This window comes from Nelumbo lutea, chromosome 5 (assembly GCF_056320005.1).
Source record: "Nelumbo lutea isolate HS-2025 chromosome 5, American lotus-T2T, whole genome shotgun sequence".
NCBI lineage: Eukaryota > Viridiplantae > Streptophyta > Magnoliopsida > Proteales > Nelumbonaceae > Nelumbo > Nelumbo lutea.
In genome coordinates this window covers 72,398,558-72,419,567 of record NC_142688.1, presented here as the reverse complement: position 1 = coordinate 72,419,567, position 21,010 = coordinate 72,398,558, and the positions used below count along the sequence as shown (strand labels likewise).

The following is a 21,010-nucleotide window of genomic DNA, read 5'->3' as shown; positions in this document are numbered from 1 at the left end:
AACGGAGATTCATAATTGAAAAAAATAAAATTGCGTAATTCTCAAATGAGTACATGGTTTTGGAGGTAAATTTCGACGCACAGCGGTAAATTTTCCGTTTTTTATTATCTTTTCCTTTTACCAATCAACCATTATTTTGCGAGTGTACTTGACCTTGCAGTTGCACTATATTTGATGCACTGATTCCACACGGACCACACCTAAAACTAAACCGTGGGATCATATAATAGTCCGCCCATCATAACCGTCGGTTCAAAGGGCTCTCTTTTGTTTCTTTTTAGAGGATCGAGGCTTATCAGACCTTTTTAATACCAATCCCAGTAACTTTACCTTTCGAATACTCCCTCCAAACATCAGTCTATTGACGCCGCCAAATTCGGGACTAACCGGCATTCACCGGTTAATACAGAGACGACGCCGGTGCTTGAGCGGAAAACGAGCACCGGAGCTCGAGAAGAGGTGACGTGATGCTACAGGTCAGTGAAACAAAATCAATTCCAGCCGTATAACTAATTCTCATTTCTCATAGATATTCGTAGTAGTTTTGTTGATTGATTTGGTAGATGATCCTAACCTTTGTTTTGCCCCCTAACTCACAACTATTATCTAATCCGAGCTGTTCATTTGTTTTGTTTTGTTGTTTTTTTTTTGAAAGAGAGCTGCTCATTTGATTAAAACTCCCGTGATTCGAATGTGATATGAAAATCGCGGAAACACTATTACACTTCATCTGTTCCTCTCTCTCTTTCTGTCTCTCTCATCTTGTCTCTTTCTCTCTCTTCTTGTTGGAGGAGATGAGGGAATTGGTGAAGTCACTGGCTGATTGTAGCGGAGACCTGGGATTGGGTCCATTTGGAAGGAGGCCGGGGGGTGGGGGGAGGGTTTAAGGGTTTGAGAAGGGCTCGTCTCGTGATTGAGTTGATAATTTGATATTTTTAACTCGGACAACGAAGTTGTTCTAATCAGAAAAACTTTAGAGCTGTTTGACAACTTTTTGCGCATGACATGTTATCCCATTTTGTTCCTTCTTTGTATTTTTTGTTTAAAAATACCAGAATGGGTTTTGTTGAGTGCAAATTTGCATTGATGCAAAAAGTACAAATGGTTTAGATACAAATTTGGATTTATTTTTGTTTTAAATTTGACATTGTTTTGTTTGGCTACAATTTATTAATATTTGTGTAGAAATATATCACACATGTTCTTACACTAATATACTAAAACCTAAAACAAAACTAAACCAGAAAATTTACATTTTTTTCATTTGCACTCTCATGATTTGTATTAATAAAAATAAAATTGCACTACAATCAAAGGCAGTCTAATTACAAATACTATCTTATCTTACATCCACAGTAATATTTAAGCTGGTCGGACATTGTCAATTAGTGCCACGTGTTTCATTAGGGATCTTTGTTTGAAAGAGTCTTCATATGGCGGTAGGCTTTTTGAGGTATATCTCACCCAAACAGCATATAAACAATGAAAAACCTGAAAAGCCCATGTTTATCATCCTTTAAAAGCCTGCTTGTGAGGGTTGAGCTGAAGATTTATCTAATCAGGTTCAGCTGCTTTAAATCTTTGTTTGAAAGAGTCTTCATATGGCGGTAGGCTTTTTGAGGTGTATCTCACCCAAACAGCATATAAACAATGAAAAACCTGAAAAGCCCATGTTTATCATCCTTTAAAAGCCTGCTTGTGAGGGTTGAGCTGAAGATTTATCTAATCAGGTTCAGCTGCTTTAAAACACTTCAGACAATCCATTCAAAGAGGTGAAGGCTTGAAGCCAGTGGATGACATCCCATGTGTACAAAATGTTAGGTATGTTCATTCTGGATACATAGCCCATTACACTGGTTCAGCCCACCCGAATTGGATCTCTATCTCATTTTGTCTAAAATTCTTTTAATAAAACGCATGCATCACATGGGTCTCCACTATGGATATTGAATGAAAATTTCAGTTTAAGAATGAATATTACTAATAATAATAATATATTTTAATATTTTACTTAAAAATCATAATGCTACATAAATTTTCATAAAGCTTCATTTGTTTGAATATAAAAACACTTGAATAAAAAGTATTTTTATTAAAAGATGATATTCAAAAGAAGAAATGAACCATGTTCCTAGTTGTTTTGGTGTTTAAGGTTAAAACACAAATTACAGAAAATCAAAAGACCATTCTCCTACAATTAGTAGCATACTTTTGAAATCGTTCATTGCCCATGGATTTTCTATTCCAATCAAACATTCTGATATAGCAACTTAGATATTTTTATGATTTTTTGTTAATGGGGTAGTCCGTCCTCCAAACCCATAGCCCTCCCAACCCAAGTGATAGCGGGATTTGATCCCAAATCTCTGCCACAACCAAGTAGGCAATTTACCAACTTAACCATAACCATGGTCTTTTCTTTTATTCTATGCTGCACCACAGGATAGGTCTTATGCCAGTTCGGATTGGGTAAATATACACATGGTGAGAACATGACTTAGTACTTAATTTTTTTTTTGACACTATGTCCCTTAACATATCCTTATCCTACCCTTGAAAAAGATTAGAAACAACTCCCTGACAGTTGTTAGAATATTTATCAAATGCTCATTGAATGTACTTACATTATTGTGCCTAATAGATCCGGACTGTCTTTTGTTTATAATAAATAAGGCAATTTATGGTTTTCCCCACCTTATAAATTTTTATTGGTTTTCTTGTTTTATTTATTAAAACCTCCACTTAGGCACATCTCTCCCTTGTCTTTTGATAGATTCCTTCACTTACCATTATTCCCAATTGTATAAACCAATAAAAATTGATGAAGTGAGATTAATAAAAACCCTAAATAGGTTACGAAGTCAACATCAGCTTTGGTTTGTAATATTTATAGCAAAGAGAAGTTAGTTGAATCATTAGCGATGAGTCTAATGAACAAGTCAAACTGGTAAGGGCCATAAGACACCAAACATTCTTACAATTTTAATTAAAGAAAGTCAACCCCAAAACCTTTGCATTTGGTCCAATCTGATCCAATCCAATATGAGTCCATTACAAATGGATCAGGTTCAATCCAATCCAATAAATATTTTGGACTGGCCCAATTCAATGTCTAGATCGTCTAATCTGTTCAAATTTGTTTTAATTTATATTAATTCTAATTCAAACCTGATCCATTGACACCTATATTCTTATTTTTATCAATGGATTAGATATTGGCTCAATCCAATATAAATTCATTACCGATGGATCAGGTACAATTCGATACAATAAATACTTTGGGCCATTAAATCTGGACTGATCCAATTCAATGTCTTGTTGCTCTGTCCTATCTGTTGAAATTAATTTTGGTTTGGACGGGGTTCAATCCAAAACCAGTCCATTGACACCCCTACTTACATGAAAAGAAATTTAAACTTTGAATTGTGAGTACCAGTTGGGGAAAAACCAATCTCTTATGACTATGTGCGAAAATCTCCTATACAGTCATTTGGATGAATGGTCACTTTATTGTTATGGTGGTAGGTGGATCTAAGGTAGAGGAGAGTTGGGCTTCAGTCAAGGCAAAGCCCATTCTAGAAGCTTTTACTGCCTTGCACTGAAAATATTTTCGTACTTATATGTTTTATTTCATGGGGAGATATTCCTAATGCAAGGTTGTAAAAAGCTGTTAGAACGTTGTGGGCACAGATTTGCCTTGATAGAAGCCGATCTTGATAGAGAAGAGAAGTAGTAGAGGTTGGAACCGGTTACGGTTATCTGCTGAAACATATGAGTGTCATAGAATAAGTTGGTCGACAACTCTTAGGCAGAAAATCCAAGGGTTCATTACTCACAGTTGTGAGCTTGGCCCAAGAGGGAAGAAATAATATGGTGTGCAAATGCTGGTTAGGTGAAAGGCAAATTGCCATGCAAGTTTTTGCCAGAAAGATCTTAAATAGGTGTGCAATTTAGGCGAATTTGGATTGGGAGATTGTTAAAATTTATATGGACTTGCTCAAAAACTTGGACCTGATAGTATAGGTAACCGATTTGCACGTTTATTTGCCACAGGGGCACCCTCTGGCTATGACAGTATGGATTCCCTCTGGCTCGGGCCTATGTTAATGCATCAATAACCTAGGCTTATCCTTAGGCTCAGTTTAGATTTATCCCTTAGGTCCAATTCCTAATATTCGATTTGGATTGAATTTAAACCGGATCCAATCTGCCCAATTTGCACCTCTATGTATAATAGCCACTTGGCCTATATTTGATGCTCAACGTGCAAAAATCGTATAGATATCAATCTGCACATCATGAATATCTCTCAATAAATTTAATATACAAATACTTAAGATGTGATATCACATCTCGGCCTCACAAGGAGCCGCAGCACATCCGTACAGTGTATTGAGAATATTTCTCAGTGATGACATCATCGGGGCTGATACGTTTATTGGCATATGTTCTTAATACACAGTAGGATGTGTTTTGGGGCATTGTAGGGCGGAGGTGCTCCCTACGTGCAATTGGACGCTGTGTATTCGGTTTTTGCATTCTCCTCTTTTATTAAGAGTTCAGGTCTGCTTCTCATAGGACGTGCCTTACAGGCTCCCACCTACCTTACAGCGCGTATCAGCCTTGCATCTTCAATATCCCGTATATATAAATTTTTAATTAATGGAAAAGATGTTTTAGATGACTTCAGATCACCTGTCACGTCTAATCACAACACACTACCCGTGTGAATTGAGAATATTTCCATAATACTATGTAAATGATGAAATATGAGTAGAAGGATGAGATTAACTAGACATAGAGAGAGTTTGTATGGGCAAGGGATCCGGAATCGTGAGATGTTTTCATTCCGTACAGAAAAATCCTCCTGAATACAGGCTAATACCGACATATCCGCTGATAGATAAATTGGTAAAGGGTTGGAACGTGTTTTGATGATAATTCGGAATCATGACCCGGCCCATGCAGAAGTCAGAACCGTCCAATCATTATCAATTCCCTTTCCTTCCGTATCGTTTGTAATCGAATCATCAGATGGTTATGATTATATCGAACGGTTATTGCTGGTTGATCATGCAATGCTCACATCACGAGATATTGAACACAGATGTCCGGCACTTTCCCGTGCAGGGCCATTTACGTAAAATTTCCTCTTCTTTGATATATATGCCTAAACAGTCCTAACTCTGTACAGCCGGTCGACACACTCGGCACTCGGCTCCGTGGTCAGTAGTTGGAAGTTTCAGTTACGGTACGGAACCGAGCGTCCTATCTTACCATTTCTATGTATTTCCAAAATATTTCAGTGCCTTTACCTGCAATGCGCACGAAGGACCAAAACCCAGAAAAGTTTCCTCTTCAGATTCTCACTATTATTGGTTTTTCTCTGTTCTTCACGACCAGAATCCAGTTCAGTTTCTTTATTCGTGAGCCTGAAAATCATCGGAATAGCTATTGCTATCTTTAATTTTTGTTGTTACCGAGGTGGGTTTATTAGGCAGTCACTGTGTTTTCAAGCTTTAAGCTTCTTCCCAACGGCATTCTTGCAGAGTAGAGTTGGTGGTGGTGTAAGGTCGAGTTCTGTGTTTTTCAAGATGGGTTTTGGATAGTTCTCAAGTTGTTGATGCTTTCTTCAGCTCTCACCGTCTTGCATTGAGTTTCTGTCAAAATAAGGCGGAGAAATGTCTAGTTTAGTCTATGTGAGTTGTGGTTGATTTTGAGCTTCATCAAAGCCTGAAGGGGTTTTGGTGGAGATTTATGGTTTAGTAGAGCAGAAAGTCTACACGATGAAGAAGTGTAAGAGAAGGAAGGAAGATATTGCAGAGGATTTCTGCTTCATCTGCAAGGATGGGGGACTCCTTATTATCTGTGATCATAAGTGAGCCTTAAAGCATCGCATTTTGATCTTTCTAATGACTTACGATTTTATCATATTGGATGCATTAACAATTTTATTGTTTTTTCTTTAGTTGGGGTTCTGCATGCCGGGTGTTAAAATTTATTCTCATGTTTTCTACTCTCGTTTTAGTGTTGATATTTCATTTTCCTTTTCGTCGTAATTTTTGCTTGTCCATTCTACATATCAAACTTGATGTTGGAATTGCCAAAAAAATTGTTGGCTGTCTCTCTCTCTCTCTCTCTCTCTCTCTCTCACTCACTCATATCACACAACTTGTTCATCAATTGGGTTTCACACTTTCACCGGCGTGGTTCATTGGTTCGAATATGCATAAAAGCTGTTTTAAATATTATTTTGCTTAAATACATTATATTATATACAAAGTTTAAATATATTCAACTTTTATTGGATTTAAATACTATATGTATTTATGCTATTTTAATTTAATACCTAATTACAATTTGCAATAATTAGGGTTCATAAATGTTTAATCCGTTTCCTTTTACAAATTATAATAATATTTCATATTTGGGTATCTTTTCTAACTTATTTAAACTTTGTGAATATTATATTTATCTATAACAGAATAGTTACATTTTTGGGTTTATAAGCTTTTCAATTTATATGCTAATGTTACTTATAATCTTTGGCTGCCAACATGTACTTTAGATTGTTTGCGGCTATTTGATTATGGAATTTGTTATATCCTTGAACCATGGAAACATTGTTGATAGTTTAATAAATTAAGCTGTTTTCTTAATGTGCCTATTATTTCATTTTTAGTTTTAATTAATTTAAATATTACAATATATAAATTTACTTGTTTCTTGATTATTTGGATTTCTCATATTGTAATACTTCTAACTATTTATGAATCATTCAACTTATATTTGCATTTTTTTTTTCAAATTTAAGCACTTGTATTGTATTATATAAAAATTTAAGAAGTGATCAATTGCATATAAAAGACTTATGTGGTATTTTTCATATCATTCATGTATAATATATACAGCCATAAAGCATTTCCATTGGAAGATAATTGCTTAACCTATCAGTACAAGAGTTTGAGAAAGATATATCCTCAAATCAGAAGAAAGATAAAAAGGATGAGCCTCTTAATCTTCCCAATCACTGTTTCCTCTGGGCATTTCTTGTGTTTTACAGTTCCTTGATTGTGCTCCTTCCATATGCTCCTGCAAATGGGAGTAAGGGGATAAATGCCATATCTGCTTTGACTGATCATGCATGTATAGAACCTTCATATCAACTGCATTATATGGAGTTACTTTTGAGTTTTGGTATCAGAGAGGGTAGTGCTGATTTTCTTTAGTAACTTAGAAATTTTGCACTATATTTTTGGTTGTCCTACTTTTTTTTTTCATTTTTTTCATTTTTTTCTAGGGGTGGGAGTGGCAAAAGTTTCCTATTACCTTTTGTTGCTTTCTGCTAGATTGATCAGATCTTATGAAAAATGGTTAAAATCCTCTGTCCATTTATTAAAGCACCATACACGCTTTATATATCCAGGCACTGTCTCAAGGCTTATCATCCTCATTGTGTGGGCAAAGATTCAGCATTTGTGGAGACTGGAGAAAGATGGACTTGTAGTAAGTTACTGTTTTTCTGTAGCAGTAGTTTGTTTATATCATTTGTATTCATATCATAACTATTCAAAATCTTTACTGTTGTGGTAATCCATAGTGCATATAACAAAGGTCTCTATCAGGAGATTTCCATGCTGAATAGCATTTTGTTTGAAAGATTCTAACAAAGGGTTAACTTAAGGGGAACAAACCTGTACCGAGGGTAGTAATCATTTCTTATGAAAAGAAATGGAGGAAAGCTTCGTGGAGGCAGGTTGGTGGAGAAGAAATCTGAAAGTTGAAGCTAAGGACTTCTTGTTTGAGGAAGAGAAAGGTAGAGGAAAGCTGAGTCTGAAGATAAGGGAAGCAAGGAGGGCTATGGTTCTGTTGACTGGGAGAGAAGTAGTGGAATGGCTGCAGAAGTTTGTGGAAGGGAGGGGCAAGATTGAAAGGTAAGCAAAACAACAGGCAAGAGATTACAGCTGATGAAGGCAAGAAATATATAGTTGAAAGCAGAAAGAATGCAAAGGGTTGCTACATAGCTCTGGCTGATTTTTCTGGTGGAGGAAAGAAACAGCTAGTTTGTTTCCCAGCAGGAAATCAGAGTCAAGGTTGGAGGGAAGTGAGTAGTGTGCTTGAGGAACTTTTGCTCCATGGAGTAAAAGTAACAAATGGGAGTCTAGGGAGGGAAGAAGGGGTGTATTAGAGGTCCAGTATGTTTGGAAACATGGAGCAAGAGCTAGTGATTTTAGCAAAAGCCAATGGACAGTGCAGGATGATGGAACATTCAAAGAAGGAAAAATGGATTAGTAAGTTCATAATAGAGGTAGGGTTGCAATCTGTTGACTGGAGGAGAGTTGTTGATTACTTGATCTTGAATCTGAAGCTGGAGAGTAGGGATGACAATGGGGTGGGTTCGGGACGGGGATCATATTCCCCGTCCCCGCTCCCGATTCTGAAATTAATCCCCATCCCCGTCACCGATCCCCACCGGGGATAAAATTTGTCCTCCATCCCCGATCCTCAACGGGGACGGGTTCCCCGCGGGGACTCGAATCCCTGAAATTTTTTTAGATAATAGATTTTTTTCGAAAAATAAATTTACTTAAAATAAATAAAAATTTTAAAATTTAAATAATGTTTTAAATATGTTTTGATATATATATATATATAATATAAATAATATACATTTAATATAAATTACATTATATATATATATATATATATATATATATATAAAATTGGGGTCGAGGTGGGGTGGGAACCTCAATCCTAATCCTCGTCTCTATCCCCGCCTTACCAAAACAATCGCCATCCTCGACCCCATCAGGTCAGGGAAGTCGGGTCCTCATCGGGGATGGGGAAAATTGCCATCCCTACTGGAGAGTGAGTTTATTGTAACTCCCTTTGATAAGTGTAAAGCTCTAGTTGATTTTGGGGAGAATAGAGTAGACTTCTCAGTAGTTAATTTTTAGACTGATCTAGGAACTATTGCAATCTTCAGATGGAATCCTCTCTCTAATGCCAAAAACTTTTCTATTGAAGATGGGGTTCTGGTACGGATAATCGAATTGCCTTTCTATCTTTGGAGGTAAGAAGTAGCAGATGCCATTGCACTGATATGTGGAGGGAGACTAGATGGTGCTTACTGGGGAGACCTCCATTCTGTGGCTATTCTCCTGAGTGGAGTGAGGCCTGAAGATATACCAAGGAAGGTGGAAATAAGAGAGGAGGGTGTTTTTGTTTCAGTCTGGCTGGCTTCCTCAATTGAAGTAGGCTTGTGGAAGGAAGCTAGAATGGAGGGAGGTGAGGAGTTTGAGGAAGAAGTTGTACGTGGAAGAAGCAGATTGGAGGGTTCAAAAAAGATTGGAAGTTATACTAAAATGGTCCAATAGCTTCTAGGGAGCCAAAAAGATGGGGCATATGGAAAGTTAGAGGCTTAAAACACAAGAAATCCCTCTGACGCGTAGCAGAACCTTTGCACAGGAGGTTGGGAACACTGCCATGGCAAACTTTAATGTTGAAGAGGGGTGTAAAGAGGAGACAAGTGTTAAAAAGCAATTTGAAGTAAGAAACAAGGTGGTTGAACCGAGAGTCGAGGTGGGTTGAGTTGGTGGGCTAAGTAGAGTTGTGGGGTCGGTTAAGAGCATTGAACCCATGGACCCTGTTATTTCTCCTGAGCCAAGGGTGAGAGGAACTCTTAATTCTTTTAGGCCCAGCTTTAAGCTAATAAGGATAAGGTTAAGTCACATGCTCACTTAAAACAACACATGACTGGAGTTGGGGGGGGGGGGTCCAGTCACATGCTCACAACACGTGACTGGAGTTGGATGAAAGAGAAGCTCAAGCTAGATTGGAGGAGGGCGATAGAGACATGAGGAAACAATTGAAGAAGGATTTAGAAGAGGTCTTATTGAGAGAAGAAATAAGTTGGATGCAGAAATCGAGGCATAGGTGGATCAAGGAAGGAGATGGAAATACCAAGTTTTTTCATGATGTGGCAAATGGGAGGAAGAGAAAGAACTTTGTGTCTAAGCTAGAGGTAGGGGGGGGGGAAGGTTTTCACTAATCAGGATGATATTGCTAGGACGCTTGTGGATCACTTTAAATCGATTTATAGAAGACCCTTGGATGAGAGATTGGAATTGGAAGGGATAGATTGGTCAAGTTTGGATGAAGATCAAGTTAGGTGGCTGAAAGAATCTTTGAGGAAGAAGAGATTAGGAAGGCGGTGTTCTTCATGGATAGATCCAAAGCACCAGGCCCAGATGGTTTTACAATGGCCTTTTACCAAGATTGTTGGGATGTGATAGAAAATGATCTTTGTGAGGTTTTTAATGTGTTTGTAGATAAGCATATAGTCAGTCGAGGCATTAATGCTACTTTCTTGGCTCTAATTCCAAAGAAATCTAATGCCATCCATCCTAAAGACTTCAGGCCAATTAGTTTGGTGACTACTATAAAATCTTGGCAAAGGTGCTGTCATTGAGGATTAAAGAAATCCTTCCCTCCATTATTAGTTAGGCCCAAGGGGTATTCATCCAAGGACAATAGATAATTGATCAAATCCTAATTGCCAACTGATAAAATTCTGATATGCACTAGAATTCTGTTAGTATTAGTATTAGAGAGGTATTAGAAGTGATACTAGAGAGAATAGAAGAAGAAGAAAAGATGAAGAAGAGAAGAAGAGAGAAGAGAAATCTGGTTTGAACTAGAGAGCTTAATCTTTCTCTCTAGTCGGCCAGGTTATATTTATATGTTTCTATTGAATAAACAAAAGACTATTATGTCCTTACTTAAGTATGGGACACATCACTTAACACAAACGTTACACATTAGCTTTAAACATAAATAGAAAGACTAAATTACCCCTATACAGTCGACACTAACACTCCCCCCTAGTTGGTGAGTATATATCATATAGTCCTAGTTTGTTACATATGTAGTCCACTCTTCCTCGATTCAATCCTTTGGTGAACAAGTCTGCCCATTGACTTCCTGTGTTAACATATGCAGTATCTATCACTCCACTAAGCACCTTCTCTCTCACAAAGTGACAATCAACTTCTATATGCTTTGTTCTCTCATGAAACACTAGATTAGAAAAGATGTGGACTATAGCTTGGTTGTCACAATAAAGCTTCATTGGAGTGTCAATCGAATATCCCATCTCCTATAGAAGGTTTCTCAGCCACACTAATTCACAAGTGGCATGTGCCATGGCTTGTAGCGGATCTTCTATCAGATACAAAACCAGCCCAATCAACATTAGTGTATCCCTCTATTTCAAGATTTCCTCCACTCTTATATATCAAGCCACGGCTAGGAGATCCCTTCAAATACCTTGTGGAACTTGAGGTTTTTATGTAAACTGACTCACGACACTAACTACAGATGAGATATTTGGTTGAGTAATAATTTAGCTTACCCACCAAACGCCTGTACCTTCCAGGATCTTCAAACTCTTCGCCCACATCACTGCTCAACTTGGTATTTGGTTCCATAGGTGTTTCAGTTGGTTTGGCACCTAACAATTCTGTTTCTTCCAACAAATCATAAACATACTTCCTTTGACACAAATTAATACCATGCTTAGACTTTGCTACTTTTATCCCGAAGAAGTATTTTAATTTACCAAGGTCCTTTGTTTGAAAGTGCTCCTGCAGGTAGGTCTTCAACCTTACAATTCCCAATCTATCACTGTTAATAATGACAATATCATCTACATATACCACCAGTAAGATCTTCCCAGCATGAGAATCATGACTAAATACTGAGTGATCAATCTGACCCTGTTTTATACCAAACTTCTTTATCACTTCACTGAATCTACCAAACCACGCATGAGGAGACTGTTTAAGTCCATAAATGGCCTTTTTTAGTCTGCACACCTTACCATCCTCCCCTTTAGCAACAAATCCCGGTGGTTGCTCCATATATACTTCCTCAAGGAAATCACCATGTAAAAAGGCATTGTTGATGTCAACCTGAAAGAGAGGCCAATCATAGATAGCAACTAGAGATATTACAATCCAGTTTGAACCAATTTTAGCAACAGGAGACCATGTAGTCAATACCATATGTTTGGGAATACCCTTTGACTATCAGTCTAGCTTTCAACCACTCTACACTACCATCAAGTAAATACTTAACAGTGTATACCCACTTACAACTGACAACTTGCTTATTGGGAGGAAGTGTGGTGAGATCCCACGTATGATTATGAGTTAAGGCAGAGAGTTCTTCTTCCATTGCATGGCGCCACCCTAGAGAGGCAAGGGCTTCCTAAACATCCGTAAGAACAAAAATAGAAGACAACAAAGAAATAAACTGGCAATAGGAAGCAAGAAGATGTGTGACAGAAACATAATTAGAAATGGGATGAAGTGTGCAATTGCATTTACCTTTCCGTAAGGCAATAGGAAGATCAAGGTAAAAAACTAGGGGTGTGGTTGGTGTGGGAACAACTGTCGGATCTATCGACGGTGACGAAGCTGGAGGAGGAACTGGTACATGTTGTCGATGTGTATATACCTGACGAATGGGTGACCATTCAACAAGAAGTTGCATCGGATGCAAAGACTTAGTCACAACTGGAACACGTGGAATGGGGTCCTCAATGAGAACTGGAAGAGGAGGAGGAGGTGAGGAAGAAGAGGAAGGAACATCACTTGACCCCGAGAAAAACGGAGTAGACTCAAAGAAAGTAACATCAACTCACACAAAGGAGTGTCGAGTACTAGGGTTATAACACTTGTATCCTTTCTGGGTCCAGGAAGAACCAAGGAAGATACACAGTGGGTCATGCATCTAATTTGTCCTTTCTTGGTCCAAGGTTATGAACAAAACATACACACCCGAAAACCCGAGTAAGGGGAAACAAAGACAAGGTAGGAAACAAGGTGGTGAAAGGGGAATGACCTTCAAGGATGGGTATAGGCATCCGGTTAATTAGGAAGCAAGATGTAAGCACAACATCACTCCAAAACGTTTTCTTAGTGACCCTTTTGATTGTCTATGTTGATGATATTGTGGTTATTGGTAATGATACTCAGGAAGTTGTTCATCCCAAAAGTTTTCTTAACATTGAGTTTGAAACTAAAGACTTGGGAGAACTTAGATATTTCTTGGGAATTGAAGTTGCCAGATTTAAGGATGGTATCTTCATTTTTCAAAGGAAGTATGTTCTTGATGTCCTTGCAGAGACTGGAAAACTGGATGCTCGACCTGCTTCTACTCCTATAGACTTAAATCATAAGCTGTCAGTTACTGATGGTGAACTATTGACTGATAAGGGAGTGTTCCAGAGGCTGGTTGGGAAGTTATTAAACCTTTACATGACTCGACCAAATATTTCCTATGCAGTTAGTGTAATTAGCCAAATCATGCATTCTCACAAAGATACACATTTAGTAGTTGCTGAGAGGCTTCTGTGCTATCTAAAAGGAACTTCAGGAAAAAGGTATCTTGTTTGCTAACCATGGACACATGAAGCTGGAAGCATACAATGATGCTAATTGGGCCGGATGTATTGATGATAGGAGGTCCACTTCAGGTTACTGTGCTATGGTAGAAGGGAACATTGTATCATGGAGGAGTAAGAAGCAGTCTGTAGTGGCTAGATCTTAAGTTGAAGTGTAGTACAAGGCAATGCCACATGAAGTTTCAGAACTTTTGTGGTTCAGATCACTTTTTAGAAGAATTGGGTATAGACTGTGAGAAGCCAATGATGTTATATTGTGACAACCAGGCTGTTATCAAAATTGCACATAATCTTGTTCAACATGATAGAATTAAGCACATTGAAGTTGACAGGCATTTTATACGAGAGAGAGTTGCCTCGGGAGAAGTCTGTTTACCATTTGTTGCTTTTGAAGAACAGTTGGTTAATGTTTTGACAAAAGGTGCTCCTAAAGGAAAGCTGGTTCACTATATAAGCAATTGGGAGATTGTGTGTAAAAGTAAGGAAGGTGTGTGTGTGTGTGGGCGGGGGGGGGGGGGTTACATCTTGGGAATGTAACTTGTGGGGTGAGGTAGTGGATGGTATTCATGGGAGAATGGAGAGTGCTTGGGATGTTAGTGTATCACGTCAGGCTACCTTGGAAAGCAATCCACAACTTTCTTCCTTAGTTCCTCAGGTTTATTAGGTATGATGTTTGCTCAAGGAACTTAATTCGTTTTTGGGAAGACACTTGGTTTGGTGACCGACCTTTAAAGACTTGTTTCCATCCTTGTATTCTGTTTCCCTGTACAAAAATGAGATGATTTCAAGTTTTCTAGTCCATCCTATTTTACCTGAGTCACAGTTTGGATTTTGGGTTTCGATGGGGGTTGAGGGATGAAGAAGCTACTTGTTTGTTAGAGCTTCTTCTTCTTCTTGATAAAGTCTGCCTAGAGCCTTCTAAACCAAATAGGGGAGTTTGGTGTCCAAATCTAAAAGGCTTCTTTTCTTGTGCCACTGTTTTTTTAAAGTTCTTTGCAAGTTCCCTTCTTCTTCGTCATTTCCTTGTAAGGAAGTTTGTTTTAGTTGATTCCCCTGAAAATTAAGGCTTTTTGCTGGGAAGCGGTATATGGGAAAAAGAACACTTTGGATTACGTGCAAAAGAGGAGGCCTTTTCCGTGTATATCCTCGAATTGGTGTACTCCTTGTAAATTAGATGGTGAAATTTGGGAGTGGTTTTTCTCTTTGTTTGGGCACATTTGGAATATGCCAATGGAGATTAAGATGCTATTTGATATTTTGATCCATCTACCTTTGCTTGGTCAAAGAGAAGGGGAAGAATAATGTGGAGGTGCACTAGATCTGGAGTAGTTTGGACATTATGGGAAAGAAAAAGAAATGCTAGAATCTTCCAAGAGAAGGAGAGAAGCAAACAACAAATTATGGATTGTGTAGTGACTAGAATTATACACTAGCTACAAATTACGGTTGGTTTTGACACGTTCGATTGAAGGCACTATGAAACTAAGTTTTGATGGGAGAGTCAGTGCAACCCAGACCTTTTTGGAAATTGAGGGGCCATAAGACAAGGGTGGGAATTTAAGAGCACTCTATTCGGGACTGATGGGGAATGGAGACTCCTTAAGTGCCGAACTGTATGTAGTCCTTGTAGAGAACACTGATGTGGGCCCCATTGCAGTGGTCCCCATTGTGTTCGTAGGACAGCAGTGTAGTTATTTGTTTCAGTTATAGTAGTGTCAGTTTGAGTCAGTTTGTTAATTCAGTTGTTATTTATTTCAGCTTTTATTTACTTTATTTATTATGTAAGTACCAAGGGCAGATGTGTCCTTTCTATTATGTACTAAACATAACCTATAAATATTAAGAGAGTGGCGGCGGCAGATCAGTAAGAATCTGTCCCTCCTTTCAACAACTTGTGTTCTCTTGTTTCTCTTCTATTCTCTCTCCTTTCTCCCTCTTTTTCTTCTGTTTTGCAAACCTAAAACCTATCTAGGGCTTCTCATGTGTGTCTAGTCCAGCCGACCACATGAGGACTAGCTAGGGCTGGAAGCTTTGAAGAAGTTTTTCGGTGGCTGAATCTTGGAGATTACCAGGAGAGGTTCGCAGCAGTTGAAGACTTGCCGCGGCTTGCAGAGAGTTGGTAATCAGGAAGAGGCAGCAAAGGTTAGGGTTCAGGTAACCCTAGAAGACAGTAAACCGAAGTACATGAGTAAGTTTTTTTTACTGAGTTTCAGAGACTGCAATCAGTCGAGATAGGTTGGACCTATCTAGAAAGAGGGGCCGAACTGTGTTTAAGTTTGTTCTAGGGTTTGGCTTGCCGAACTGTGTTTAAGTTTGTTTCTAGGGTTTGATTGTTGGGCCGAACCCCCCTCTTCAAAGGTGATTAGTTTTTAGGGTTTCATATTGCCCTACGACAAGTCCCACTTGTGCAGACTACTTGGAGAGTGCAGCTGAGCACTTACTTCAGACCTACAGTTGAATCCCTAATTTTGCTCTCGCAGCAGTGGGCCCCATAGTAGTGATTTCAAAAAATAGCATCTCAGATTGATAGGTTGCCTGGTACTGTGCATGCCGATTGATTTCAGATCAGATTTGAGTTGATTTCTTGCATATACTGTGATAGGCAATTGATTTCAGAACATATTTGGGTTGGTTTCAGATCGGATCAGATCAGATTTGTGTTGGTTTCGAATCAAATTTCAGACTTGCTTGTTTGACTCTGTTTTCTGGTATAGTTGTTCTAACAGTTTGTAGCCACTGAATCTTGATCAAAGATGGAGTTTAAGGGTCAGGGAGAAAGTAGTTTTGGAAACCACAGTTATGGTAATGTATCTGAAACCGGGTTTCAGATTACAACTATGAGATTTGATGGGTCAAATTATTTGGAGTGGGCGCAATCAGCCATGATGGCTATTGGAGGAAGGGGAAAACTGGGTTACCTCTTGGGAGATGTGAAAGAACCTTCAAAGGAGGACCCAACATACACCAAGTGGGTTTAAGAGAACTATTTGATTATGGCATGGCTGTGTAATTCTATGCAGCCACATATCAGCCAAAATTATTTGTGGGCAAAGACAGTCAAAGAGATATGGGATGTTGTGAAAGAAACCTATTCCCAACCCCTTAATGTTTCTAGAGCCTATGAACTGAAGTGTGAGGTGAACAGCCTTAAACAAGGAGAGAAGCCAGTTTCTATCTAATTCTCTACCTTGAAATTCTTGTGGCATGAGATTGACCATCTAGAGACCCTTGAGTGGGAGAGTCCCAAAGATGCATAGACTCACAGGAAGCAAGTCGAGACGAATAGGGTATTTGAGTTTCTGGTTGGTTTGAATTCAGAATATGACATTGTGTGACAACAGATATTGACAAGAGATTGTGTGACCCTCTCTCAAGCATACTCCCTGGTGCATAGTGAAGAGACCAGGAGGAAAGTCATGATGCAGCCTCAGCCCTCTTTCCCAGCCTTGACAGCTATTAAACCCAAGCTAGGGGTGACTCAGAAAGGGACCAGAAGAAGGAAGATAAGCGGGATCTGGTATGTGAATATTGCAAGAAACCCAAGCACACAAAAGATACTTGTTGGAAGTTACATCCTCACTTGGTCCCAGCAAAACTAAGAAATAAGAAGGGTAATGCTCATATGGCAGTGAACATTGATTCAACATCCTCATCAGGTACATCCCTAGAGACTTTAGATGCTGTTCGAGCTGCCCCCATACAGTTGGAAAAGGAAGTTGGGAGTTCAGCTCAGCCATCTCAGTCACCATCAGCTCCTGCCACATCTGCGTTTGCACATTCAGGTACTCGAGCCTCAGCTTACCATGCTTCAGCTCCAGGTAATACTGATCACTGCTGGGTATTAGATTCAGGTGCATCTGACCATATGACTAGTTTGCCATCTTTGTTCACTTCTTATCACTTGTCCTCTGGCCAAGATAGAGTATCCATTGCTGATGGCTCTCTTGTTCCCATTTCGGGTAAGGGGGACATCAAGCTGTCAGATACTATCTCTTTATCTTTTGTCTTGCATGTTCCTAAGCTTGATACTAACCTGCTTTCAGTTAGTAGTATTACCAAACACATGAACTGTTCAGTAACCTTTTTCCCTGACCGATGTGTTTTTCAGGATTTGGAGACGAGGAAGGTGATTGGGATTGGCTGTGAGACGAACAGGATCTATCTGCTTGGAGAGATTTCTCGTCGGGATGAGTCAGTGGATAAGAAGTCTTTTGTTTCCCAGTCTGTGAGTTCGGTTATGCTTTGGCATAACCGATTAGGTCATTTGTCTTTTAAGTCTTTGAAGAGTCTGTTTCCTGCTTTATTTGAGTCTGTTGAGTTATCAAAGTTGAGGTGTGAGAGTTGTGAGTTTGCCAAACATTGTAAAACCTCTTATTCTTTAAGTAATAAAATGAGTAATTCCTCTTTTGATATTGTGCATACTGATGTTTGGGGCCATATCATATCTCTTCTATGGGTGGGTACATATATTTTCTATGTTTGTTGATGACCATACCCGGTTTTCTTGGGTCTATCTTATGCGTTCTCGGGATGAGGTTCCTGCTCTGACCCAAAACTTCCATCAGATGGTTCTCACTTAGTTTGGGACCAAAATCAAAGTCCTTAGATCTGATAATGCAAAGGAATACTTTGCTCAGCCATTGACCTCCTACCTTCTTAGCCATGGAGTTATTCACCAGAGCACTTGCCCCTATACACCATAGCAGAATGGCGTTGCCGAAAGGAAGATTAGGCATATCTTGGAGGTGGCTAGAAGCATTATGTTTACCTCCAATGTACCTATTCGCTTCTAGGGTGATGCTATAATCACGGCAATTTATCTCATTAATCGAGTTCCTTTCCGGGTCCTTGATATGAGAACCCCCTTTTCCCTTCTATACCCAGACGAGGAGTTGTTCATTGTTCCCCTTAAAACCTTTGGTTGTACCTGTTTTGTTCAGCTTCTCGGGCCTCATCATTCCAAGTTTGAACCTAAGGCCTCCAAATGCATTTTCCTTGGTTATGCACAAACTCAAAAGGGTTATTGCTGCTATGATCCGGTTTCAGGGAAACGGTTTGTCTCCATGGATGTCACCTTCTTTGAGGAGAGTAGTGAGAGTGGGGCTGTTTTGAGTTTCTTTCCTCAGGGGGAGAGTAGTGAGAGTGGAAGTGGGGCTGTTTTGAGTTTCTTTCCTCAGGGGGAGAGTAGTGAGAGTGGAAGTGGTGCTGGTCCTTTACCTATTCCACTGGATAATGAAGGTTGTAGTGGTGAGGGTGGTCAGAGGGAGCCGGAGTTGAGAGTCTATCACAGGCGATGCAGGCAGGTTGATCCTAGTCTTAGGCAGTCCCGACCAACTCCAGTTCCTTCTATGGCTCCAGATCCAGAGCCTACTGAGATACCTCTCACTGTTGCCACTTCCCCTCCTGTGGATGACCTTGATCTCCCTATTGCCATTCGCAAAGGGAAACGACATTGCACTACTTCTACAGCTCACAGCATCTCACAGTTCTTATCCTATGGTCGTCTATCACCATCTTACCGGTCCTATCTCACTTCCATTGCCGATGTCCCTATTCCAAGAACAGTGCAAGAAGCCTTATCAGTTCCAGAATGGAAAGATGCAATGCAAGTCGAAATGGATGCTCTGTTGAAGAATAATACTTGGGCACTGGTTGACCCACCAAAAAGAAAGAAACCGGTGGGATGCAGATGGGTGTTCACTGTGAAGCATAATGCTGATGGCTTTATTGAAATGTACAAAGCCCGGCTAGTTGCAAAGGGGTTCACTTAGACTTATGGTATAGACTACTTGGAGACCTTTGCCCCAGTAGCCAAGATGACCACCATCCGAGTTTTGTTATCCCTTGCAGCAAATCATTCTTGGCTCCTGTTTCAGATGGATGTTAAAAATGCCTTTCTGAATGGAGACTTACAAGAAGAGGTTTACATGCAGTTGCCTCTTGGATTCTATGATACAGAGACAGGTAAGAAGGTTTGCCAACTGAACAAGGCATTGTATGGTTTGAAGCAATCACCTAGAGCCTGGTTTGATAGGTTCAGATTAGCCATTGGAAGGTTTGGTTATGTACAGGCCCAGTCAGATCATACACTATTCAACAAGAGGGTGGAGTCCTCTCTGACACTACTAGCAGTATATGTTGATGATATTGTGGTGATAGGAAATGACAGTCATGAGATTGAGTCCCTCAAACAGCTCTTTCATCAAGAGTTTGAGGTGAAAGATCTTGGTGCACTACAGTACTTTTTGGGTATTGAGGTTGTTAGATCGAAGCAGGGGATTTTTATCTCTCAGAGAAAATATGTTCTATATCTGTTGGCGGAAACTGGAAAGTTGGGTGTTAAGCCGGCTGATACACCCATCGAACAAAATCACAAGATTAGTGCAGAGGGTGGGGAGCCTCTTGAAGACAAAGTTATGTTCCAACAGTTGGTTGGAAAGCTTCTATATCTCTGCGTCACTCGACCGGATATCAGCTATGCAGTTAGTGTTGTTAGCTAGTATATGCACTCCCCTAGAACTACTCATCTTCTTGCGGCAGAGAGAATATTAGCTTACTTGAAAAGATGCCCGGGTAGAGGTATACTGCTCAAGAACAATAATCACATGAGGGTGGAAGTCTATACAGACGCCGACTGGGCTGGGAGTGTTGATGACAGAAGGTCAACCTCTGGATATTGTGCCCTAGTGGGAGGTAACCTTGTCTCTTGGAGGAGTAAGAAGCAGAGTGTTGTTTCCCGCTCTAGTGCTGAAGCGGAATACAGGTCAATGGCTAATGGAGTGGCTGAAATCTTATGGCTGAGGTCACTACTTAAAGAGTTGGGTATTGACTATGAAAAGCCCTTAATGCTGTATTGTGATAATCAGGCAGCTATTAATATAGCCCACAACCCAGTGCAGCATGACAGAACTAAATATATCGAAGTTGATCAACATTTTGTGCGAGAAAGGGTCACATCACAAGAAGTGTGTCTTCCGTACATCACATCTAATATGCAGCTCGCGGATATCCTCACCAAGGCTGTACCAAGGAAGAAGTTAGAGACAGACCTATCCAAGTTGGGCATGATAGATATCTACTCTCAACTTGAGGGGGAGTGTAGAGAACACTGATGTGGGCCCCACTGCAGTGGTCCCCACTGTGTTCGTAGGACAGCAGTGTAGTTATTTGTTTGAGTTATAGTAGTGTTAGTTTGAGTCAGTTTGTTAATTCAGTTGTTATTTATTTCAGTTTTTATTTACTTTATTTATTATGTAAGTACTAAGGGCAGATGTGTCCTTTCCATTATGTACTAAACATAACCTATAAATATTAAGAGAGTGGCAGCGACAGATCAGTAAGAATCTGTCCCTCCTTTCAACAACTTGTGTTCTCTTGTTTCTCTTCTATTCTCTCTCCTTTCTCCCTCTTTTTCTTCTGTTTTGCAAACCTAAAACCTATTAGGGATCAAGACTGATTACAGTCTTGATCTTCTACTGTCCTACAAGGTGTACAAATTGCAAGAGAGATATGTTTGTAGAATTTGGTGATAGAAAGGGATTC

The 21,010-nt window shown here is 39.5% G+C and overlaps 1 protein-coding gene across 12 annotated transcripts in view; it reads left to right on the top strand.

Moving 5' to 3' along the window:
- Window positions 1-307: 307 nt before the first annotated feature.
- Window positions 308-21,010, top strand: part of LOC148852879 (uncharacterized protein At5g08430-like) — a 104,339-nt gene continuing 83,636 nt past the window's right edge. For 9 of the 12 annotated variants that reach the window (XR_016099493.1, XM_088946094.1, XM_088946091.1 and 6 more), the window contains exons 1-2: window positions 5,189-5,878; window positions 7,427-7,506. Coding sequence is in view for 9 of the 12 variants with exons in the window: in XM_088946094.1 (XP_088802220.1) it covers window positions 5,787-5,878; window positions 7,427-7,506 (172 nt within the window). In the remaining 3 variants the exon portion in view is untranslated. Of the gene's footprint in view, window positions 477-5,188; window positions 5,879-7,426; window positions 7,507-21,010 lie in introns of those variants that run through there. The other 3 variants (XM_088946095.1, XM_088946092.1, XM_088946096.1) reach the window with 3 other exon arrangements.